The sequence below is a fragment of the Eumetopias jubatus genome, unplaced genomic scaffold (genome assembly GCF_037043125.1).
Source record: "Eumetopias jubatus isolate StellerSeaLion01/CBP00866 unplaced genomic scaffold, mEumJub1_p1.0 scaffold_8, whole genome shotgun sequence".
In the NCBI taxonomy this organism is placed as follows: domain Eukaryota; kingdom Metazoa; phylum Chordata; class Mammalia; order Carnivora; family Otariidae; genus Eumetopias; species Eumetopias jubatus.
In genome coordinates this window covers 61,233,063-61,259,506 of record NW_028274814.1, presented here as the reverse complement: position 1 = coordinate 61,259,506, position 26,444 = coordinate 61,233,063, and the positions used below count along the sequence as shown (strand labels likewise).

Genomic DNA, 26,444 nt, shown 5'->3' with positions numbered 1-26,444 from the left:
CCTTTTAAAATATACGGTTTAGTGGTTTTTAGTATATTCACAAATGACCATAACATGTTTGTCACCTTGAAAAGAAGCCCCGTACCCATAAGCATTCACTCCCTAGTCTCTTCTGCCACTCCTGGTAACGAGTAATTTACTTTCTGTCTCTGTGGATTCACCTCTTCTGAATATTTCATATAATTGGAATCATACAATATGTGACCTTTTGTGTCTGGCTTCTTTCATGTGGGATAATGTTTTCAGGGTTCATCCTGAAGTTCAACACTTCATTCCTTTAATGGTCGAATAATATTCTGTTGTATGGATAATACCATATTGTGTTTATCAATCAGTTCATGGGTATTTAGATTGTCTCCTCTTTCTGGCTGTTTTGAATAATGTTGCTGTAAACACTTATGTATACTTTTTGGGTGAACATGTATTTTCAGTTCTCTTGGGTATGTATCTAGAAGTAGAATTGCAAAGCCACGTGGTACCTTTATGTTTAACTTTCTGAGCAGCTGTCAGACGCTTCCACGGTGCTTGCAATGTTTACATTCTCACCAGCAGTGTATAAGGTAGTTCTGCCAGTTTTCCCCGTTAAATATTTCTCTTAACTAATGTTCTCCCTCTCTACTGCTGTTGCTGCCTTCAAGTTCTATCATTTCTTGTAATAGCTTCTTAACTCATCTTCCAGCCTCCAACCTGCTCCCTTTCTATAATTTTTCATAATAATGCTAACAGTGAATCTGGTAAATCTGATGTTTCCTTCCTACTTAAAAACCTTCTAGTAGTTTAGTATAAGATGAAGTTCCAAATTCCTTAATGTGGCATACAAGACCCTCCATAAGCTGACTTCTGCCTGATTGTCGAGTTTCACTTCTACTTACCTAAAATCCCTCTAAGTTAAAGTTGTATTGAACTTCTTGGTTCCATGTACTCAACATATGCTTCATGTTTTTATGTGTTCTTTTTGCTCCTTATCACCTCAAGTGGCCCTCTCCTCCCCTGTGTTTCTTAACCCCTTTAAGCAGAGTTGATCTCTCCTTCCTGTTGCCACCATTGTACTTTGTCCTGAATATGGTGGTGCATTTATTTCAATACAATATTTTATTGTATTTTAATTATTTGTATATCATATCTCTTCTGCCAGACCTAGCTCTTTGAAGTCAGAAACTTTATAACTCCTGGCATGGTATATAACACTTAGTAGGTGTTTAGTAAGTGTCCCTATGATGCAAGGGAGAATGGAGTGGGTAGGTGGGAATGAACTAATAAGCCTGGGTTTGTATCTCCCAAATTCCATGTTTCTTTCCTATTATAATTCAGACATATCTGGCTATTATACATGATTCTAGCTGTCTTTGAAAAGTAGCTGTCTAGGGGCGCCTGGATGGCTCAGTCATTAAGCATCTGCCTTTGACTCAGGTCATGATCCCAGGGTCCTGGGATCGAGCCCCATATCGGGCTCCCTGCTCAGCGGGAAGCCTGCTTCTCCCTCTCCCACTCCCCTTGCTTGTGTTCCCTCTCTCGCTGTGTCTCTCTCTGTCAAATAAATAAAATCTAAAAAAAAAAAAGTAGCTGTCTACAACAGCCTTTGATGGCTTATAACCAGTAGTGTGGAACATATCATTCTGTGATGGATTAACATAATTTTTTGGAAGAGTAACAAAATACTTGAGCATTAAGAGAGTAAAAGTGAGTTTCTCCTTTTTTCCTGTAGGTGTTATTATATTTAGCAATACATGAAAAGTAGTCATGGCACTTAATGCATTAAGAAAACCTTACAAACATTTCAAAAGTAAATCCTCAAATAATGCTTTAGCTGACATTTTCAGCAGTCCTATTCATATTTACAAGAGCATCTGATGGAATCAGCAGCATGAAGATGGAGATTAAATGGGATAATACTTGTAATATGCTTATCACAGCATCTGACATACCATTTTTGTTTGTTTACTGTAGTGTCTTCCCATTCAGGGTTTCACTGCCTGAGTTGAAAAACAAACTTGAGTCTGTGAAAAGATGAACATACTGAGTGACTTGGTTACTATTAATTATAATAGAAAATTGACAAAGTGATGTCCTGGTCAACAAGTTTATCTCGTCTTGAACGATTTAGTATTAATTTTCAAATTCCTCTAATTGGGTCTACAGATAAGTTTCTGTATATAAAACAACACTTAAAGGTGTGTGGTTTTTTTTTTCAATTAATTTATTTTTTTAGTAATCTCTAACCTAACGTGGGGCTCGAACTCACTACCCCAAGATCAAGAGTCACATACTCTTCTGACTGAGCCAGCCAGGTTCCCCCCTTTAAAGGTGTCTTAATAAACTGGAAAACACTTTAAAAAATTATACAGGTCAGTGCAGAAAAGATGAAAATTCCAGGTGATGGGAATAAATATGGAAATATGAAAAAAGTAACAGTCCTCAAAGAAATGGATATTAAAACAATAAGAATTTTTAGCTTAATAAATTGACAAAATTTAAAGAAAAATAAACATATAAAATCCATTGCTAGTGAGTGGTAATGAAATTGGTACATTCTTAATGTCGTATGGAAAATTAATATAATGAACATCATGTATGCACCAACCAGCTTTTTCATATCTTCACATTCTGCAATATTTGGTGTAGATCCTTTTTCTTTTTCAAGATATAAAACTTAATGCAGTTGAAAGCCCCTGTGGTCTCTGCAATCTTACTCTTTCCTCCCAAAAATGTTTTTTAAATTTTTCTCATGTTTTGTTTATATTTTTACATTAAAGGTTTCATATCCTATAAAACTTGCTTGAATACATTTGTTAAAATACTCTTAATATAATTTTAAAATTTACAACTTCATTGTTTTAATATAATTTACAATATCTTAAACCTGTGCTTATTTCTATAAGACTGTTATAGTGTATGCATATATTTATGTTGAATTTATTCATCAGACAGTACTGGTTGCCTGTGGTATTCAAGACTTTACACATAGGGTGTACAGTGAACAGAGCAGATGTGAGCCCAACCATCATGGAGTTCACAGCATAGTAGGGGGTATACACTTAAACCGTAGTTATATATTATAATACATTCTGTGAAGGAAATACAGACGTGTTGAAGAAGACTGGTAACTTCTTTGGATTTTATTTTTAAAAAGGAAGGGGTGTTACTAGAAGTCCTAAAGCAAGCGAGTGACATGGTCTAACCTACGTTTAAAAATGATCACTAGCTGCTTTGTGGAGAACATATAAGAGTAACAATAGAGATCTCTGTTGTAAGCAGTTGTAAGAAATTGCATGAGACAAAACAGTTGTCGTGAACTAGGGTGATGGTGGTGGTGGATGCATGGATGTGAAGTATATTTTGAAAATAGATAAATAGCAAGATTGTGGGTCAGTATTAAATGCCTATGTAATTTTTTTAGGATGCCACGTTTAGTATATCTCTATTATAACTCATTTAAAAAAGATAAAACCATGTTTCCTCAGCATCGTTTACCAGAAGTAGCATTGCAGTGTCCAAGGCTATGAACATTGTATGATTCTTGATAAATACCGTAATTGCTTTCCGAAAGGATTGTGCCTGTTTTTATTGTATCACCAGAAATGTTTGTGCTCTATCAAGATTAACTTTTGCCAGCATGGTATATTTCTTTTAGAAAGGTTGTTTTGTGGGCGCCTGGGTGGCTCAGTTGGTTAAGCGACTGCCTTCGGCTCAGGTCATGATCCTGGAGTCCCGGGATGGAGTCCCGCATCGGGCTCCCTGCTCAGCAGGGAGTCTGCTTCTCCCTCTGACCCTCTTCCCTCTCGTGCTCTCTGTCTCTCATTCTCTCTCTCTCAAATAAATAAATAAACTCTTTAAAAAAAAATAAAAAAAAGAAAGGTGGTTTTGTTTTGTTTTGTTTTTTAACCACTTCAGCAAATTAAAAAATAGCACTTTAGCTGGGAGTAAAGGAAAATATGTGGAATAACTTTCCTTCAATTAATGTTATACTGAATTAATTTAAGTGGCTTTATCCTCTTTTGCAAAGAACGTTAGTAACCTATGTACCCGATCTAAAAGTTTATTCCATTTGAAAGGCTGGAAATAATACTAATTAGAAATGTAAGGTCTTTGGACTCCTGGCTGGCTCAGTTTGGTAGCACATGGAACTCTTGATCTCAGGGTCCTGAGTTTGAGCCCTACATCGGGCATAGAGCTTACTTAAAAAAAAAAAAAAAAAAAAAAAAAGTCTTGATCCTTTTCTTGCTTCATTCTTAACTAGTTTCATTATAGAACCTATGTGTATTTAAATTGGTTGGGTTTTGATAACCTGTACTTTCTCAAAGTGGTGATTTTTTTTTAAGTGTAAAAAGAATAAATAACGTATTGAGAATGCTTCAGATTTGTGAAAAGTTATTAGCTTAGAGCAGGGGTTGGCAAACTCTTTTGCAAAGGACCACATTTCATTTTCTGTAAAGGTCTTCATCACATAATCTTTGCCTTTTTTTTTTTTAAATAACCATTTAAAAACACAAAGACTATTTTTAGTTTGTGGGCCATGCAAAAACAGGTGCGCAGGATTTGGCCTGTGGGCCAGTAGTTTGCTGAACCCTTATTTAGACTCTGATCCTGGGAAAGAGTCTACATTGATGTAAATTTTTTCTACTTCCATATACTTCTTTTCTTACAGCTAACCTGAAGTTAGAACAAAATCTTTAGTATTTATATGTCATTTTTGTTGTGCTTGCCTTCTGCTTTGTCACCACACATGTCCGTTCTTTTCAGATAATATTTTGCCATTTAACACTTTGTTCTTAAGCTTTTACCAAGTTGTATTGCCTTTTTATGTAGCTCAGTGACTGCACTTCTAGGATAACTCTAGTTAGAATTAACTTTGGAAATACTGAATTTTTAAACTAAAACTATTATTTCTAATCAGGGTATTCTACTCACTGCCCATACGTAGGTTTAGATTACTTTTTTCAATAACCGAGTGTGACTCAGAACTTTGCTGGCAATTTTTTTAGGGTTTAGAAGGGAAAAGATAATGGGAATGAAATGTACTGGTGAATAAGGACTGTTTTTCCAGTTTCTCAGTTCCTTTGATGGAGAAAATATTCATCATGGAAACATGTTATGAAATATACAAAGAAAATACTAATATTCCACATTATATACTTTTGGAACACAGTGTTTCAAAATTTTGTAAATGGGAATTCATTGAGGTACATCTTGGAGGTATTATATGTGGGTGGATAGTGAGTAATCCCCCAGCCACGCCTTAGGCTCCAGAAACTATGGTCTTTAATTTTATTGTTGGGAGAAAATTTTAGATGTAAAAACTAAGGAAACTATCAACTGTAAGGTTAACTTAAGTTGGCATTGGTAAGTGAAGAATGTGAGGTGACAGCAATAGGTAAAGAAAGTCTTTGGTCTATAGCTACACCTGGGTAATGAATGGATTGACTTTAAGACACTGTACTTTGCTTCAATTCCTGCTGTTCCATCATACTTCAAAAACACTGGTTTTCAATTTATAATATACAGGAGTTCTTTTAAGTACTTAAGGGAATAGGTTAAAATAATAAAATGCCAACCAAATGTTCGAATCTTTAGTAAACACCTTCTTGTTTAGAAAGTAAATAGATACCCTTTTTTTCTGACTGATGGATAATTAATTTTTATTATAGACAATTTAGAAAGTATAGTTTACTTTAAAAGATAAGCTTGAGATCATAGTCTAATATGGTAGTTTTTTGCACTTTTAAAAATTAAAATTCATAGAAAGGAATATTTTTAATATAGTATCTAGTACCAAAAAAATAAAAAGATAAGCAAGATATAAGTTACTTATTTCCTAAAGTAACTCTATCAAAAACTTACTCTTTTAGCATTTTGATGTATATACCACCAGTTTTTAAATATATATACTGATAAATTTATATAGATAAATGCATATATTTGGGATCATGCTACATATATATCTTTGTGTTCTATTATAAAGATTTTTCAGATATTATACCAAAAATATGATTTTTAATGACCGTTCTTTTTTTCTTAATGATAAGAGTAGTCTATGCAGTAATTCCTGAACTAAGGGCACTTTAATACTATAGCCTACATGTGGAACAATAAGGAAGTGTCCTTGGTTTATACTTTATACCCATTTTTAGCCCTGCCTCTTATTCCATGACTTCACATTGCACCATCCCTTTTCCTTACTTTTTTGAGTCCTGTTTTGGCAGAGAGTACATGAAGTCTTTTAGGCATAAGTATTAATCAAAAGTCAGAGGAAAATCACATTTTCATTTTAAGATTCTATAATGTTACCCACTCCCTTTCCTTTTACTAAGGTTTAGAGTTGCACAGTCTCTTTCAGATATCCATCTCTTTCTCCCTTCCTTGCTCCCCCTTTTATAGAAGCCCCATAGAATTTGTGGATAAAACAGTCATGCCCTCTAGAGTTACCGTAGTATCCATCTGGCTGTTACATATTCTTCCCAGGATTCAGAAATGGATAAGTGCATTAAAGTCCTCAGTATTGACCTTTCTCTTATATATTCTTCTGACTGTAAGTAAAATAGATGCATGACAATTATTTGTAAATTGATTGATTTTTCTTGCCATTTTAAATCATCCTATTCTGAATAATAGAGTTGGTAGAGCTATCCCATTTTTGTAATAATTATTTTCTTTCATAGAGCATTTGGGTCTTTTTGTTAATAATATGAACACTTGCATTGTTGAATCTCTGCATAACACTTTTTTGGAAACCTTTTTTTTTAAATTGTGGTAAGATATATACATATATCTTACATATCTTATATATCATCGCAGCCATTCTTAAGTGTACAGTTCAGTGGAATTAAGTAAATTCACAATGTTGAGCAACCAGTAGCTCTATTTCCAGAACTTTTTCATCATCCCATACTGAAACCCTGTGTCCATTAAACAATAATTCTCAAATCCCCTCTCCCCCTGTTCCAGGTAGCCTCTGTTCTACTTTTTTGTCTCTGTGACGTTACCTATTTTAGGTACCTCATATAAGTGGAATGACAGTTATTTGCCCTTTTTTGTGTCTGGCATAATGTTTGCAGTATTCTTCCGTGTTATAACATATGTAGAATTTCATTCCTTTTTATGGCTGAATAACATTCCACTGTGTATATATTCTACATTTTGGCTATTCTAAATAATGCTGCAATGAACATTGACATACACGTATCTGTTTGACTTCCTGCTTTCAATTCTTTTGGTTATATATGTAGGCACAGAAATGTTGGATCATATGGTAGTTCTATTTTTTTTTTTGAGGAACTGCCAAACTTGTCTACAATGCCTGTACCATTTTACCAGCAATGTATAAAATTTCCAGTCTCTCCACATCCTTGCTAACACTTGTCTTCCCCCATCCCCCTTTTTTTAAATAATAATCATCCTAATGGGTGTGAAATGGTAGCTCCTTGTGGTTTTGATTTGCATTTCCCTAACGATGTATTGAGCATCTTTTCATTTGCATAATGGACATTTGTTTATCTTCTTTGGAGGAATGTCAATTCAGGTCCTTTACCCCGTTTTGAATTGGGTTGTCTTTTTGTTGTTGGGTTGCATATAACACCTTTTTAAAAGTAAAAGGTGCACCATAATAATCCAGACTGTGTTTCTCCCTTCTTAGGATTCCTACAGGAAACAAGTAGTAATTGATGGAGAAACCTGTCTCTTGGATATTCTCGACACAGCAGGTCAAGAGGAGTACAGTGCAATGAGGGACCAGTACATGAGGACTGGGGAGGGCTTTCTTTGTGTATTTGCCATAAATAATACTAAATCTTTTGAAGATATTCACCATTATAGGTGGGTTTAAATTGAATATAGTAAGATGACATTGAGGAGTAATTATATCTTTCATTTGTTGAGTCTTTGCTGACTACCATGCATAAATTATCTAATCTGAATTTTAAAATAATAATGAGGTAGGTAATATATCCCTGTTTTACAAATGAAGTTCTTGAGGATTAGAACAGTTGAGTAACTTGTTCCAGATTGCATAGATAGTGGTGCTGGAATTGAAACCTAGGCTTGTTTGAATTCAAAACCTGTGCTGTTAACCACTGCAAGGCTTTAAGCTAGAGCCATCATAAAAATGAATACCATCAACAAAAATATGAAAAGGTAATGGAGGTGGTACCACTGAAATAGCCTTAAAAATAATCGAGTATAGTGTAGAATTTCTTGGAACTGGATAAACATTGGCTTTAGATAGTTAAGAAAAACAAACTCTGAAGTTGTAAAAGATTGAAATACTGGAACAATTACAGTTTTTAAAGAATCTGGCAAATCTGCATAAAATTGACTAATTGTTATTGTATTAAATATAATTTATATTCTATTTCTTTTCAAAGTGCATATTAAATATCCTATTCATTAGCTATGTTCTATAACAATGAGTTAGTAACATTTTAATACATTTCTTACAGCATGTTTTCTTTGTAGTCGAGTGATAGAGAGAAATTTGAATGGGTGACAGTGTTTTTGTAGACTAGTAAATAGGTGTCAGTATGTTAAGCTATAAAGGTTACTTAGCTATTGAGTAGAGGAACTGGGAATTTGAACCAGTTCTTACTCCATTCTCTACTACTTATTCCATGCTCTGTCTTTGAAATTCACCTAAAATTGTAAAAGAATATAACTTTACCCCAAATTTAGAGTTTATGCACATCTTACTGAAAAAAATCAACATGTAGGACTTTTAACAGAATAGACAGTGTAGTAATGTCAGTGTTATCCACATACAAATCAGAATCTTTCCACTTGGTTCTCTCCTTTTTGAGAAAGATACGTGAAAATTATGTCAGTGTTGTAATCCTTACATGTTTTTGTAATAAATACATGTACATTTAATAACATAGTATATGTTCCTAAGATTATAATTTTAACAGGCACAGCACATTTTTAGCCTAGAATTTTTTCAATATTTTCTGTTTTATCATTGTGACCTACCTGCATATGGACCTATTAGGTTGTAGTTTTACCATATTTTTTTGGTATTTTATCTTTTAAGGGACATAGAAATTCTCTCTTTAAATTGGAGAAAAAAATAAATAGAAGGAGAAGCAAGGAAAATTTGGTGTGGTTGGAAACTAGAGATTATATTAAATGTCTTCTTTCAGCCATATTTTATAAGACAATTATGGACAATTTTTGAAAGATATATTTTGTTACTAATGTCTCTGCTGTAATGTGTTTTTCTTTTTTCCCTCCCCAGAGAACAAATAAAAAGAGTTAAAGACTCTGAAGATGTACCTATGGTCCTAGTAGGAAATAAATGTGATTTGCCTTCTAGAACAGTAGACACAAAACAGGCTCAGGACTTAGCAAGAAGTTATGGAATTCCTTTTATTGAAACATCAGCAAAGACAAGACAGGTAGGTAAAATTGTAATAAATATGAATCTGTTCTCAGTAAACCTATATCAAAAAATTTTAATTATCATAATTTGCTAACATTCTGGTAACATCATTTTGAGGGTAGGAAGGCAAGAACATTGATAAATGTACATACCTGATAGCATAACGGTTATATCATTTAATGTAACTTAATTTTTCTTTCATTATGCTAAAATAGAAAAAACAATGTTTATTTGGTAAATGTTCTAGTTAAGGATATGAAAGGCAGCATTTTTTAATCCAATGTCCATGGTATTACTTTTGGCTTTGGTTTCTTTCCACATTGAATATTTCTCTTCAGCTCAGCACATCTTACATTAAGCATTCAAGAAATACAGGGATTTTTTTTTTTAACTTATATTTATAAAGTCAAAGAACAAGGGAACAAATACTGATTCCTATTTTAGAAGTGTTTTGAAGGGTATTATGCCATGTGTTTCTAGATTAAGTTTTATCATGTTTGAAGAATTTTATTTTGGTAGAATTTTTAAAATTTTCTTTTATCATTAATATATAATGTATTATTTGTTTCAGGGGTACAGGTCTGTGATTCGTCAATCTTACACAATACACAGCACTCACCACAACACATATCCGATTCCCCAGTGGCCATCACCCAGCCACCCCATCCCCCCATACCCCTTTTGGTAGAATTTTTTTTAAGATATATTTATTTTTGGAGAAAGTTTTCATTAAAGCAAAAGGATATTTAGAAAGCAAATTGAAATTCTCAGTTATTCATTTACTGTATTGTTCTGACAAAAAAGTAATGGCATATTAACTCAATTTTGTTTCAAAAATTATCCTTTTTGAAAGTGACTTTTTCTCTAGTTAAAATAATTTCAGTTGACATTATTTAACCTATTTGTATGAAATGAGAGTTTAACATACAGGAAAAAATTCTAGAAAGGAATACATAACGATATGATGGAATATAATTTTCATATATTGAGAAATTGATCAATTTTATATTCCATACAAGTTGAACGTTTGTTTTGGGCTTTGCTAGTAACATGTACCTGTGACCCAGAAAAACAATTTTGTGGAATTTAACTTCTGTAATGCTAGTAAGAAAACTGATCAACAACTCATTACATGTTTAAACATAAAAACAGGTATTTGTAACTTTCACTGAATTTATAAAGGGATAAAAATTTTAAAGTAAACCATCATTCAGCTAGTGTATATGTCTGTTTCGCTAGTGGAAGATCATATGTACTGCTTCCTGATTGTACAAATCTGATACACACTGAAGAAACAATGAATTCTATTTTAAGTCTTTTTTGGAGGGATTAAAAGCTGAATTTCTATAGTTTGATTATAGTACAAATATTCTAAAGCCTGATTTATAGGTTGAGGAAGTTGGTATATAGCACTTCTATATTGAGAAGTGAATTAGATTGAATTGAGATTGCATTCAAATCCATTCCCAGGTCCCAGAGACTGGGAAAAGTTTGGTTTTTGTCTTCTTTTTACTGGTCTTCTCTAACCAGACTTCTTGATTTGCCTTATAGAGGATGTACTCAGAAAACATGATTATAATATTTATAACTTTTCTCCCAACATTTTTTTATGAAAATGTAAAATACAAGGAACGTTACTGAAAATACTTGTCAACGTACTGCCTACTACTAAATCATACCATTACATTTTATTAACTTGCACTATTTGTAACTTTTAAAAGATGCTTTTTAGACAACATTACTTAATATTTTAGTTTACTTTTTATTAAAAACCTGATTTTGCCTAATGTGGTTAAAAGGGTTGCAAATAGAGCAGGGCTTCTTAATAGGCATATGAATGGAGTAGGCTTCTTATTCAAATCCAGATTCTGATCAGTGGGTTCAGGTTGGGACCTGTAGTCCTGCATTTTAACAAGCTCTCAGGTGATGCTGATTTTGGTACATGGACCACACTTGGGGTAGAAAGACAACAGAAGACAGTAAAAAGGAGTTGTCTGTTATTCTGACAATGTTGCCCTCTACTTTAAGAGCCTAAAATAGCTGTGTCTTCTTTCTTGTTGTATAGTTACTACCTAAGAAGTACAGTTTATTCTTAGTGTTTGACGTTAATGCTTTAATATACCACAGCATTCATAATAATCAGAAAATTACCTGGATTCCTTTTAAAGTAGATTTTGTAGCTTTTACAGTTTTTTTGGGGGGGGTATGGAGTGTGAATGTAGTATGTATGATATGGAAGTAGATTAATTTAAATTTGCTTTGTTGACATTTATGTAGATCATCCAAAATATAGAGTAATATGAAAGAATACTTGTAGTACTTTATTTCTTCTAATGCTCAGCTTTTCTTATATTTATAACCTACTTTATATCTTTATATAATTTGTTGCTAAACTATAGATACTTAAGTTTCTGATCTTTGATTTCTCTTTATGTCATGGACTTGTTGATTTGCCTTTCAAAAGTTTATTCAGTCTTTCTCTGTTGAAATTATTTGATATTTGCATGCTTTTGGAAGACTTTAAAAAGCTATTCCAAGTAATTGTGGAGGATATATGTAAATTTTTATAAATTTTACGTTTCCAGTTTTTGTGAAAATTTGAAGCCCTATTTTCTGCAGAGTATTTTGTTACTTATCTGCTATTATTTGTTGTTTGAGCAAACTAAATATGCATACTCTTGTTGAATTTTATCAGCAGCTACTTGCTTCATACCCTAAGTTTTAGTCTTGAGCATGAACCTAAAACACAAAACTAAGAATTATTTATATTTAGGTTGGTAGGAAAAAGACATTCATTTAGAAGGACCAGATAATAAGTGTTTTAAACTTTGGAGGCCATAGTGATATCTGTTGCAGTTTATTTTCTTATAACACTTTAAAAATGCAAAAAAATCATTCTTAGCTGTGGCCAGTACAAAAAATAGGCTGTGGCTACATTTGGCCTGCAGGCTGTAGTGTGCTGATCCCTGATTCTCTGGGGGAACTGTATTGTTTGATTAGATGCTAGAAATTAGGTCAGACTTTAGACTTAAATTTTACAGGCTAACAGTAGTAATTTTAAAATAAAACAGATACTCTATGAAAGGGAAATAGGAGTTTTACTCTAGTACTTTTTAAGATAGGACTGCAGAATATATATTTTATGAAATTACTTTGTAGTTTTAAAAAAGCCCATTATTTGGGTTAGAATATAATGAATTATATATTTTTTACAATATTTTAGTCCACATCTGAAAGGCCAGAGTAATTTTTATTTTCTGCTACTATGCTTTATGTGGCCCCTGTGTTCCAAGTATATAAAGACTGCTACCTACTTCACATTTATCTGGGTAGTTTAGTAAATGCCAGATTTTTCTGGCCTCATTGGGCAGTGCATGCAGTGTTGGCAAAGACTGTTGAAACCAAAACATTGACACCATGGTAATCAGCTGTGTGTTTTCCAGTCTGCTAAAATCAGAATTGGGGAGGGTTCAGGAAAGTGGATGACAGAAGCAGAATTCTTAGCGTATCTGCTACTCCTGATTCAGCTTTTTTACTTCCTGGAGGTCTCAGTTTGAGCATAATGTGAAAATTAGCTTTACAGATTTGAAAATGTTGAGTGATTAATTTCCTGGTTTTTAATTTCTAGATACTTAAAATTGGTTGTTAGAAGACCTGTATTAAAGAAAGCTTTTGATCAGATTGTTTTGAAGCAAGCCAGATAAAAAATCTCCTTATGTATTTTTGTTTGTTAGTAGTTGAGTTTGTGTACATGAGATAAATATTTTGAACTTTAGCTTTTTTATGAGTTAAAAATAAAACAGTAACCGAGCACTTGCTGTGGGCACCATGCATAACCTCCCAAGTTAGTGGTATTGCTGCATTTCAGTAGTACCTGAGATGGACTATAGTTTGGCAAGGTTTCTTGAGAAATTCATGAATACAGAATTTTTTTTAAGAATACATCTAGTTTATCCCATTCCTGTCCCCCAAGAAAGCTAGTTGTCTTGTATCTGTCTCTGTTGAGGGTATTTGAAGTGTTATTTCCTTGAAAGTGTTTTCAAGAATTTTTCTTGATAATAGGCTACTCAACAGGAACTTGTTTAGAATGAAATCATTTAGTGAAAGCATTATAGGCACCAGAATATAGGATGATGCTATTTGTTGACAGTTTCTTTTCTGTTATGGAATGCTCTGTTTCCTTAGTCTCACAAGTGTGTTTTCAGATAATAGCTGAGCTGAAATTATTGTCAAATCTCTTGATTTAAAAACAGTTTACACATATGAACTTGTACACTTTTGTTCCTACATATTTTCAGTTGTTCTGAAAGTTTAGTAAGTGATGTTTGAAAATGAATGTATGTGGCAATAAGCCATATTCTCAAGAATAAATCATTGAGTGCCAGTTAAGAGCTTAGCAGCTAGCTCAGTGGGTATTGAAAATCTGTTTCAGCTACACTTTGTCTTCAAAAATTACTTACACATTTTGGAGTATGAAACCAGTGTTCTTCAGTAGTGCCAGTGGCTTAAGGTACACACAAGGATAAATAATGTTCTTTTGATGTCATATGACTTTTAAAGCATATTATCAAGAAATGAGAAATAATTTAAATCTGAGAAAATATGGTAAATAGCTGACTTTTTAAAATCTAATATAATTTCCTCTTAGTAAAAATAAGAAATGACCAGAGTCACTCTGGAAGAACTATTTCTCAGTGTTAATTATCTTAGCCACTCAGGCCCTAATGCTGAATTTTTGGTGGTGGGTAGTAATCTCTTCTTTTTAATTATTGGCCTCCAATTTTCTCTCTGCATTGCTGGAAACAAAAATCATATATTCTGTACTGGTGATGGGGATGCACACAATTAAAAATAGACATGTTCAAACTGATTTTAGTAATAAGTTACAATCAAAATTTGCTTCTGCTAAATTAGTGGAGGACCAACATCCAGTCCTCTCCCCGCAGCATGTTTTACTACTTCTCTTGCTGACCTTGTAACTTTTTTTTAAATAGGAATAACAGTTTACGTTCTTAAAAAACATGAGCTTTTACCTGGTTTGTTTGTTTGTGTGTGTGTGTGTGTGTGTGTGTGTGTGTGTACACATATAAGTGTGTGTGTGTATATATATATATTTTTAATTTTTTATAATATTGCATTGATCTTTGAATTGAAAGAGAATCATTTATGAAAATATCTTAAATTCCAGCTCACACTTTACATTTTACATGTTTTACAGGAGTGATTTTAATGCCCTAAATTATTTATCTTACGTAATGAGACTTTCTGATACATAATTTTTACAGACTTAAAAGTAATAAATGCTTTCCTCTTGAGAATGATAAATACAAAATACAAGATTTGTATACATTCACAAATGGCTATCTAATTTATTTATTTTTATTTTTTTATTTTTTTAAAGATTTTATTTATTTGAGAGAGAGAGAATGAGAGATAGAGAGCACAAGAGGGAAGAGGGTCAGTGGGAGAAGCAGACTCCCTGCTGAGCAGGGAGCCCGATGTGGGACTTGATCCCAGGACTCCAGGATCATGACCTGAGCCGAAGGCAGTCGCTTAACCAACTGAGCCACCCAGGCGCCCAGTGGCTATCTAATTTAAAGTACCAATGTATTTAATAATTTTAGAAAATGGCTGGAAATTTTTATTTTGTAGTTGACTTAGCTAGCTGGCTAGCTAGTTGAGTAAATTGATTCCGTTAAAAAGGAGATGCAAATTTTCTTGGGCTATTACGATTTTTGTATTTAGATAGCTGAATAGAAATATATCACTGGATGGTTATAAATAACTTGAGATGTACATTTTAATGTATAAACAACATATTTAAATGCCTATTAACTGAAACTTAATTTTACGAATTTTAAAGTTTTACTTCAAAGGTAAACTACTGAACTCTCCTGAAGCAGTTCTTAGTATATTCTTGAGATTTATAAAAATTAATATACCCTAAAGAATTGAGGTGCCTTTTTTTCCCCTTAACTATTAAAGGTAATGAATATGTGATAACTTCTGAATGGAAAAATTAAACCTTAGCTATTGGTTTACTTCATTTAATATTTAAATGGTCAATTCTCTGTGCCTGATTGAATTTAAACCTACAAATCATATTTTTGATATATATCTTAGCTTTCTAGGTACTGGGTCCATTTTGTCACATTTGGTTCATAGAAAGACTGATGTTACCAATCCCAGAAAGTTAAAATATGCCAATCCCCATAGTAAGTAATTCATTTTAAAATATAAAAACAGATTAGGCTTAAAATTAAATGTGCAATAAAATATACCACACTTTCTAAATACTTACATTTTCTTTTAGAAGAATAAACACAATTATTAATCTTTTAAATTAATCAGTACATGTAGATTAATATTTGTATGCATTTATCTTTAGATGTAAGCTTCAACTTTTGGTGGTATGTTTTCTTCGACAAACTAGGAGCACAGTTAACTGAATACTATATCCCCTTTGGCTACTGCTTACTTTTCTGGACTGAAAAAGACATTAAAAACTTTGTTGATCTCAATATGGCCATATATGATTGTGTCTGTTGTCATAACTTTCTTACTATGGCATTAAGCAGAAGTCCTTTCTCCCTTTAGAGTATTTAAATTAGAATAGAAGGTATGAAGCCAGTATAATTGGATACTGTTCTAAAAATTATTTTTAAGAATATTTCTTATAAGGAAACAAAATGCATTGTTACTATTTTGTGTGTGTACTTTAAGCAATTCATGGTGTTTTCATATTATGGTAAACAGCCCTCATGTAGCATTTTTATTTAAATAATGTAGCTATCCACCTGCAAAAGTCTCAGTTTCAGCTCCACTTGTGGACTCTAGAAATTGGCTGGACAGTGTTTTAATTGCAGATAGAACTCAATATTCCAGTCTCTTGACCCAACTTTATTTTGAGGTATTTTCTATGTGTGTGTGGTGTGTGTGGTGTGTGTGTGCTTTTAACTTTAAACATCCCATTTGTACCATTTTTCTCCTCATTCCCCAGGTAGGGGAAGGTGGGAGAGGTAGGGATGCTTGTTTTTCCTAAGTCAAATAATTTAAATCTAACTTGAGGTTAAGCTTTGATTAATTCCATGACTAGTGAACTAAAATGATTGCATTAATTGATACACAGATACTAATATATGTGCCTAGGTTTTTTATAATCTCCCCTAATTCCTAATTAAAAATTTTTAGAATTCTAATTCCATTATAAAACAAAAATGATTTTAAAGAACAAACCAGGATTCAAGCCCATATTTTAAAACTGCATCCCCAGTTTTACTCAGACAATCTGATGTCTGTTTTAAAAAGAAATTCCCAAGTGAAGGTCATAATTTCAAACTTCTTACACAAGGCTGTCCCAATAAATTACTATTACCAATGGAACAGACTTTAAAGTTTTGTTTTACAATGCAGAGAGTGGAGGATGCTTTTTATACATTGGTGAGAGAGATCCGACAATACAGATTGAAAAAAATCAACAAAGAAGAAAAGACTCCTGGCTGTGTGAAAATTAAAAAATGCATTGTAATGTAATCTGGTAAGTTCAGCATATTAATTTTGGCCGAAAGCAGATGTCTTTCAAAGGTAACAAAGTAGCAACCACATTAGAACTACCTAGGTGTGGGATTCTGATTTGAAGTATTAAAAGATAAATAGGTAGTTTATTTCCATAATTAGTACATTTATTTTTAATCTAATGCATATTAATTATAATTGATGCAGTTTTGGTAGCTGTGGACTACATTTGTCATTGGGTCTAGAAAGAAAAAAGGAAGGAAACTGTATAGAGAGTAAGGTTGAATGGTCCAGGGGTGGGGAAGGACCCACTCTTACAATGTATTCTTTCTTTTGGACATTCTGCAAGCAGGTACTTACTCTGCCTGTGTTCTCTAACTCAGTGGCATCAGCATCATTTTTTTACCCAAGTAAGAAACCTGGGAGTCTTGGGATGACTCTGACATCCCTCTTTTGCACTCTCATTTGGAGGCAACCACAAATTCCTTTGATGTTATATTTTGACTTTTATCACATCATTAGTTCAGGTTCCTGTCATTTCTTGCTGGGACTGTTATATTCTCTTATTTGACTTATCTGTTGCTGCCTTTATTCACAGTGCAACTGGAGAGATACACTTAAAAGAAATGTCATTCTTTTTTCTTTAAGTCCAGTCACTGATTTCCTGTTACCTATGGAGTAAAATCTCAAACTTCATAGTATGTTGTATAGTCTTTTAACATCTTTCTACCCTCCTAGCCTTTGGCTTTATCCCTAAAAACTCCTTGCCTGAAGTTTTCTTTTTTTTTTTTTTTTTAATTTTATTTATTTATTTGAGAGAGAGAGAATGAGAGAGAGAGAGCACGAGAGGGAAGAGGGTCAGAGGGAGAAGCAGATTCCCTGCTGAGCAGGGAGCCCGATGTGGGACTTGATCCCAGGACTCCAGGATCATGACCTGAGCCGAAGGCAGTCGCTTAACCAACTGAGCCACCCAGGCGCCTGCCTGAAGTTTTCTTTTGTTGATTTTTTTTTTTTTTGTCCTTACTTGAACACCACGTTATTTCTTACCTTCCCTTGAGTCTTGGCTGTTGCTTTTGGTTGGAATGCCATTATCTTTATCCATAGTCTTATTAATTAGCTAACATTTTTTCATGGTTGTTTATTCTCCAAGAATCTTTATAGCCTTAGACTAGGCATAATGCCTTTCCTGTGTATTCCCAATATACTGTTCTTAACTGTTACATGCTTGCCATGTTAAATTGAAATAAGCTCTTTTATGTTTGCTTCCTATACAGTAGAATCTTAGCCAGAATCATGTATTTTCAATCCTTGCGTGATGATGGCCTAACAAGATTCCTGGCACATAATAGCTGCCCATTTGGATTTACTGAGTGGAATTTGTTTCCTTTTTTTTTTTTTTAGATTGAGTTATTTATTTTAGAGAGCATGTGCATGCACTTGGGCATGCACGCAGTGGGGGAGAGGGAGAGAGAGACTCTATGCTGACGTGGAGCCTGACACAGGGCTCCCCATCTCACAACCATGAGATCATGACCTGAGCCCAAATCAAGAGTTGGACTCTTAACCGACTGAGCCACCCAGGTGCCCCAGTTTTCCTTTCTAAACCCATTACCAAATTTGGTCTTGCTCAGAAAAGATTTCACTCAGTAGTTTTTATTATGTGGATATAAGGTCTGAAGTAATTAGTGTATCTCCCAAAAGCATAAAATGTACATCTGAATAGACTCAGTCCCAAAAGATAGCTGTTATACTAATCTGCTAACCTCAGAAGAAGAAATAAAGCATGACTGGCATTAATTTTTATTGAAATTTATGAACTCAATATTGTTTGAGTATCATTGTATAGGACAAATATCTTAATTTAGAAGTTCTGATAAAATTTAACATTACAATGTAATTGAGAAGTTAAACTTTTTAAATAACAGTAGCCATGACCAGATTTAGGTGGTGGGTTTTTTTATTTTCTCCTCCTATTGTCTTACTAGAGGTGATTTTTAAAGTACAATAAAATAAATTTTACAGTTTAACTTTTATTTAAAACAAAGGTGGAAGCACATCATTTTCTGATTTCTTATTTGTGACTATGTAGTGTGAATGTCAGTTGGTGGGCATGATAAATTAAGTCCTTGTTTCTTCAGTGGGCATGGAAAGCATTTAAATAAAATGTACTTGGTAATACTTAAAATTTTAAATAAAATAGTTTTATAAAATTAAATTGACAGTAATAAATATATACAAATTAGTTTTTCTTCGTCCTAAAATGGTTGGGTTTCAGCAAAATTACTGGGGTAATATTTTTGTCTTTTATATATGTATATGAAAATGACTGATTCCCATATGGAAAAAAGGAATTTAGTGCCCTGTTTCTACTAATTATAACCTATCCCTAATCTTTGAAATTATTTAATTTTAGTAAGTTACATAAAAAAGTTCAATATTAAGAAAGAATGCAGTATTAACCTAAAGTATTTGTCAGAGTCTTTGAAGAAGGTAATGTTAACAGTTCTGTTTTCATTGTTTCCTAAATACTTGTGTCGTTTTCACCTTAGAATGTGTCTTCTCTATATCCATATCATGGTTTTTCATTTTATCTGCTTCACCATTTTAGTATCACTGACATTTTCTTTATTATAAAAGCAATTGAAGTGGGGTAGACGACATAAGCTTGTGTGTGTGATCAAAGGGAATTTGTGAAGGGTGGGGGAGTTGGACTAGATCCTCTTTTAAGATTCCATACCATTCTAAGGATTTATGATTATAAATTAGTTGGGTTGGTGAGCTATAAAATAATTATTCTTTATTATATCATTGGAAGTTTTTGCTTTTTATGTGTTAAAAGTGTTAGCATGAAGGTTTATATAATTAAGCCTTGATTGTATTGCTGAAAAATTATATTTTATCACTTTTCCTCTCTCCTTTGGGTAAAGAAAAAGCATATGTGTATCAGTAATGAATGATAATCAGAAAGTGGAGAACATCAGTTGAGTGCAGTTTGGGTGTTTTATTGGGGACTTTTTTAACTAGACTTCACACAAAAACTCTGTTTTTTATCCAGAACTATTTATTTATTTACATATTAAAAGATTTATTTTTTTCAAGATTTATTTATTTTAGAGAGAGAGAACGGGGAGAAGGGGCAGTGGGAGAGAGAGAGAGAGAGAGAGAAATCCTCAAGCAGACTCCCTGCTGAGAGGAGACCTTGATGCGGGTCCCAGGACCCCGAGATCATGGCCTGAGCCGAAATCAAGAGTTGGATGCTTAACCGACTGAGCCACCCAGGTGCCCCTTAGAGAGAGAGAGAGAGAGTGGGGGGTGCGGGGGAAGGACAGAGGGAGAGGAAGAGAGAGAATCTCAAGCATACTCTGCGCTCAGGGCGGAGCCCGTGGTGGGGCTTGATCTTGTGACCCCCAGATCATGACCTGAACCAGAATCAAGAGTCTGTTTAACCAACTGAGCCATCCAGGCACCCCTACAACTCTATTTAAACCTGAGCAAGCCTGTCATTCCTGCTCTGTGTTTCTTTAGAAATAGTGATAATATTTTTCTGATTTTTAGATCTGTTGTGAAAATTAGTTAAATGTAACTTGAATGAAAATGCCCTGAATTAATTTTATTATTTTGAAATATTAATTGTAAAAGATCTTAGTAGTGCAGTAAAGGAGAAATCATATCACTGTTAAGTTTTTAAATTTTAAATTATGTTCAAGATAATATAACTTAATGAGTGCATTTATATGAATATTCAACAGAAGTGGTTAAGATGAGTAAAAACCCAATTTTCATTGTTCTTAAAGTAGCTTGATTTATACAGCTTTATTTGCTGGGTATTTGTTCTTAGGACTCCCTCTAGTGTCTCTGTTTGAAAGCATCATTAGGTTAACAGGCTTAAAAATAATTACTATTTCCGTTGAACAGATTTTAAAATACATAGAGGATCATACTTTTTGAAATTTGTTTTCTTCAGTTTTTTATTTTGCTGTTATATTTAACTTGCTTTTTAATGGGGTCATGACAGGAATTGACTTCTGTGCATTGTATAATTTCAATATTGCAGGGTTAAAATCTGTTCTGCTACCACTTTCAGAGTGCCATTTTCTACCTTATGAATTATTAGGATAAAAATTCTGACTTGAAATCACTTTCAGCCATTACTTATACACCTTGCTTTGATCAGGAATAGATGTATCAAAATGACCAAATGAAAATTTCTTTGAAGATACAGCAATTTGGCTTATTATGGCAAACTTTTGAATACATAATGTATTAAACAGAAACTAAAACAATAATATATAAAAGAGAATCTACTCCAAATTGGTAACTACACCACCATTTAAATGATTTAGCTCATTTCTTTACAAATCTGAGGTATTACATTTTTCGAACTATTGTGTCTTGTCTTTGGAATCAACTTTAAGTTTCTATATGTTAAGTATTGAATTGAAACTATGCCTTAATATATATTATTTGAAAGCTGAAAGGATATTTGAATATTTATTTCCTGGGGATTATTTAAATCTAATGGATTTAAGTAAGTATTGAACCCAGAGCTCAAATATTGTTACTGAGTATTTATGAAAATAATATATACTTGCATGGCTTATATCTAATATCTAGAAGCTCCGGGATAATTAAGTGTAAATATATATTCACACACAGAAAAACACAAGTGCATTTGGATTTTGGTGACAAAGTATGCCAATATGGAAAAATGAGTAGCAAAGTTAAGTTCTGGGAAAAATTTATTTGTTTAGTTTATGTAAGATTGTGTACATTTGATTTTCACAAAAGTGAAAGTTAGTGTTCCTATTTATGATATTGATGAAATATTCATGAAGAAGACATTTTAAGAATAAAAGTCTGATACATATATTCAGTTGCCTAAAGAAAAATGTAAAGTGTCCTTACTCTTTATCAGTATTAGTGTTTCCAGTAGTTACATATCCTTTCTGTTATCTATATACCTCAATCCATTATATGTACTCACATTTTAATATTTGTCATGTGTTTCAGGGTGTTGATGATGCCTTCTATACATTAGTTCGAGAAATTCGAAAACATAAAGAAAAGATGAGCAAAGATGGTAAAAAGAAGAAAAAGAAGTCAAAGACAAAGTGTATAATTATGTAAATACAATTTGTACTTTTTTCTTAAGGCATACTTAAGTAAAAGTGGTAATTTTTGTACATTACACTAAATTATTAGCATTTGTTTTAGCATTACCTAATTTTCTGCTCCATCTGAACTGTTAAGCTTTTATCTTGAATGCTTATTTTAAAATGACAGTGGAAACTTTTTTTCCTCTAAGTGCCAGTATTCCCTGAGTTTTGGTTTTTGAACTAGCAATGCCTGTGAAAAAGAAACTGAATACCTGAGATTTTGGTCTTGGGGTTTTTGGTGCATGCAGTTGATTACTTCCTATTTTTCTTAACCAATTGTGAACTTTGATGTGAAACAAATTAATGAAGCTTTCGAATCATCCCTATTCTGTGTTTTATCTAGTCACATACATGGATTAATTACTAATTATAACTTCAGTTGAGATTTCATGATTGGTTTTACTGAAACATTGAGGGAACATGAATTTATGGGCTTCTTGTAGATTCATCTTGTAGGTATAATGTCCTATAGTTTCAGTCACCCTTAATGAATGTAAAGTTAACACTGTTCACAAAGGTTTTCTCCATCTTTCACTGCTATTTGTCATAGTCACGCTCCCAAAAATATTATATTTTTTCTATAAAAAGGGAAAAAAATGGAAAAAAATACAAGGCAATGGAAAATATTAAAAGGCATTTACTTTCCATATTAGATAAATTCCTATAATACTCTGAATAGCTTTTCCTGTTAAGGCAGACCCAGTATGTAATGAGGATTATTGCAACCATTTTGGGGCTATATTACATGCTACTAAATTTTTGTATTAATTGTAAACATTTTAACATGTATAAAAAATTCCCATAGGAATTAAATACAGTCTCCCTGTGTCAGATTGCTCTTTCTTAGCATAACTTTAAATCTTTTCTTGATCTTTGGTCTTAGAAAATAGTTTTAATTCTGGTAGTGACGTTAAAGATTATTTGGGCCAGTTAGCTTTAGTAGATGTTAAAGAGACCAAGGTTGCAAGGCCAGGCTTTGTGTAAATCTTTGAGCTTCATTAAGAGTTTCATAGTATGGACTGGCATCCCTGTGGTCTCCCAGTGTTGTCATGAATTGGGTGATCAGAAATGGGGATGAGGAGAGTTTGGATAAGATGCATCCTCACTATGTGGTGGTCCTGCTGACAGATCAGGAACATCACTTTTGTTTAAAAAAAAAAAAAAAACAACCAATAGAACTTTTTAAAAACATTTCAATTAAGATTTTGGGGTAGGGGTGGCAAGACTTAAATTTTTTTTTTTAAACAATGAAGTGAAAAAGTTTCAAAATCTTTAGTATTGGCTAGTTCTCAACACTGGCTAAAGTAACATTTCATACACACTTTGCAAGTATGGTCCGTATTTAAGAATATCTAATGCTTAAATAATAAATTAATAACAGTGATTCTTTCAGTGCGTTTAAAATGTGTTTTTAAATATCTCAAGTGAGATGGTGTGTTGAGGTGAAAATATCACTGGACTAGGAGGAAGGTGACTTAGATTCTAGTTACATGTCTTTTACAATTTCAGTTTTGGGCAAATCACTTACTATCCATTTCTTCATGTTAAAAGAAGTCATCTCAGGCTTAGCTAGCATTACAACTATGTGATTTACCTTCAGTTTACATAAGGATATACCGATTTGTCAATCTCAGCACAATCTGTAACTTTTTACCTGTGTTATCTTCAGCGCCAGTCTTAGACAAAGTTGTGCAAGAGGTGAAGTTTATTTTTGACTCTCTGTTCTCCAGTAGCAGTACTCCTCTCCCATATTAGTGTCATCTTGCCTGCCTACCCTTCTACATGCCACATGACTTTCTTCTAATTCCCCTAACCTCAAAATTTATTGCTGCTTTGGGTATCTCCCTGAAGGCTTCCCATCAAGTCACATTGTTCAGGCTCAACATAATCTGACAGATACTGTAGTAGGATTTGACCTAATAGCTAATTTTCAGGTGGTAGCTATAGCAATTTAATTTTGACCCTTTGAACATCATCTCTTTGCTACCTGGTCGACTAGTGGCTAAGTAGGAAAAGTAGGATTTTTCATACCTGCTAAGAATAGACAGACCCTATCCAGTAGAAGAATTTAATAAATTTAATTAATAAATACTGAAAGATTCCTTAGATAGTCTAAAACTAGGACTAGACCTGGTAACAGTGATACATTCCATTATTTTAATAAGTAAAATCTTCTTACAATGAAAAATACTTTAAAATTTAATTCATAAAGCTTTTTAGCAGAATTCATTTATCCAGCAAATATTTGAGTGCCTATTGGATGCCAGGTACTGCACAAGGCAGTGGGGATACTACATAGTATCCCCAACAAGGGACCTAATTCCTATCCTTAAGTAGTGCTGATATTTTAGAGTGGTCTGTAATCTTAGTGAGGCATTTGGCACATGACCCAGAGATAAGATAATGCATATTTTAGTTTTGCAAAGAAGGGATATGGTCTCTAAGGTTTCTTCCAGTTCTAAAATAATTGTTTCGCTCTGATTCCAATAAAGCTGTTTAATCAAGCTACTTTATATAAATCACTTTACTTCATTATTTTAAGGGAGTAAACTTGACTATATTTTTTATTTGGGATAATTATGTGACTTTATTGGGACAATTGTAGTATACATTAAATCGTGTGTGAGATGATAACATTAAAATTCCCAAGTGTGTAACATTCTAGTTGGTCTCTGTATCATAATTAAAATAGACTTAAATATTGAATTCAAAAATAGTTTTATTTATCTGGGTATGAATAAACAGATGCCTGAACTAATTCACAGAAAAGGAAACTTCTGTGTAAAATTCAGTCCAATTTCTGAAATGCTATGCTAAACTACAAGTTTATGGAACATTATCTAGATAGTGTGTTAAGACTTTATATAGTACTTCCTCTTGTTTCTACACAAGAGAAAGAAATGGCCATACTTCAGGAATTGCAGTGCATAACTGAGGGATTTTTAGGACTCTTGAATTTTTTGATGTAGCTGGGCAACTTTTTTTAGGCAGTGGTAATCATCCTTTATTATGTGAATTTTGAATGGTTTGACAAAAGGTTTGTTTTTGTAGAGATTTTAAAAGGGGAGCGATAATCCTAGAAAAAAATACTATGTAATTATTACGGCCTTAAAGATAAAAATCAAAAATCCTTGGAGTTGAAAAAATTGCTAAATTACGTAGTCTTAGACATTAACATGTTTGTGGAAGAACATAGCAGAAGTATGTAGTATAATTTGAGTGAATATTCCCAATTAGGAATTCTAGGCTCTATTTTAACTGAGTCACACTGCATAGGAATTTAGAACCTAACTTACAGGTTATCAAAATCTTTGCCACCATTGCACAATTTTGTCCTAATATATATAGAAACTTTTGTGAGGCATGTTCAGTTGCAGTTTGCACAAGTTCATCTCATTTGTGTTCCAGTGATTTTTTTTCTTCTAACCATTTTTTTTTTCCTAAACAATAAATACACATTGCTTTTTTGGTAGGCAATAAAAACTGTCATTTCCATTGTCAAAAAGTAATTTCTTGATAACTGTATTAATGGTTTTTAAAAAACCATCTGTTACTTTAAAACTGCATTTATATTTAATAACTTCTGTATTAGTGTTGGGTAGCATGAAATCTGCATTGAGAAATTGAACAGCATACAACTGGTAGCTGTAAATTCCTTCAGAAAATGAAAATTATTTCTTCCTAAAGATATATTTACATCAGTTCTTGAAGAATAGTTATAACTAGATTAATAACTGTTTTAGTTTAATAGTTTTAAGTGCCTGTTTGGGATGATAGGCAATTTCGATGAATTTAGGAAAAAACAAAGTTCTAACTTACAGAAATGTCCATTACAGAGGGTTGCCCTCCCCATAGAGCTAAATGGGTTATGTAATGTTTTATCCAAAAGTTTCCAATTCCACTGTCTTGTGTTTTCATGTTGAAAATACTTTTGCATTTTTCCTTTGAGTGCCAATTTCTTACTAGTACTATTTCTTAATGTAACATGTTTACCTGGAATGTATTTTAACTATTTTTGTATAGTGTAAACTGAAACATGCACATTTTGTACATTGTGCTTTTTTTTGTGGGACATATGCAGTGTGATCCAGTTGTTTGCCATCATTTGGTTGCGCTGACCTAGGAATGTTGGTCATATCAAACATTAAATTTAAAAATGACCACTCTTTTAATTAAAATTAACTTTTAAATGTTTATAGGAGTATGTGCTGTGAAGTGATCTGAAATTTGTAATATTTTTGTCATGAACTGTACTGCTCCTAATTATTGTAATGTAATAAAAATAGTTATGGTGACTATGGTAGTGTGTACTTCTTGAAATTTGAAACATTTGCCCCACAGTTGATATGGAATAGTTTATAAGCCACAGACCCTATTATTAGTGAATCTTTTGCAGCTTATATGTTAGA

The 26,444-nt window shown here is 32.9% G+C and overlaps 1 protein-coding gene across 3 annotated transcripts in view; it reads left to right on the top strand.

The window, feature by feature from the left end:
* KRAS (KRas proto-oncogene, GTPase) overlaps positions 1-26,333 on the top strand; it is a 39,369-nt gene extending 13,036 nt beyond the window's left edge. For 2 of the 3 annotated variants that reach the window (XM_028113167.2, XM_028113165.2), the window contains 4 exons: positions 7,631-7,809; positions 9,221-9,380; positions 16,778-16,901; positions 21,890-21,977. In XM_028113167.2, coding sequence (XP_027968968.1) covers positions 7,631-7,809; positions 9,221-9,380; positions 16,778-16,897 — 459 coding nt within the window. In that variant the 3' untranslated portion in view covers positions 16,898-16,901; positions 21,890-21,977. Of the gene's footprint in view, positions 1-7,630; positions 7,810-9,220; positions 9,381-16,777; positions 16,902-21,889 lie in introns of all 3 variants that reach the window. The other variant, XM_028113166.2, reaches the window with a different exon arrangement.
* The last annotated feature ends 111 nt before the right edge of the window (positions 26,334-26,444 follow it).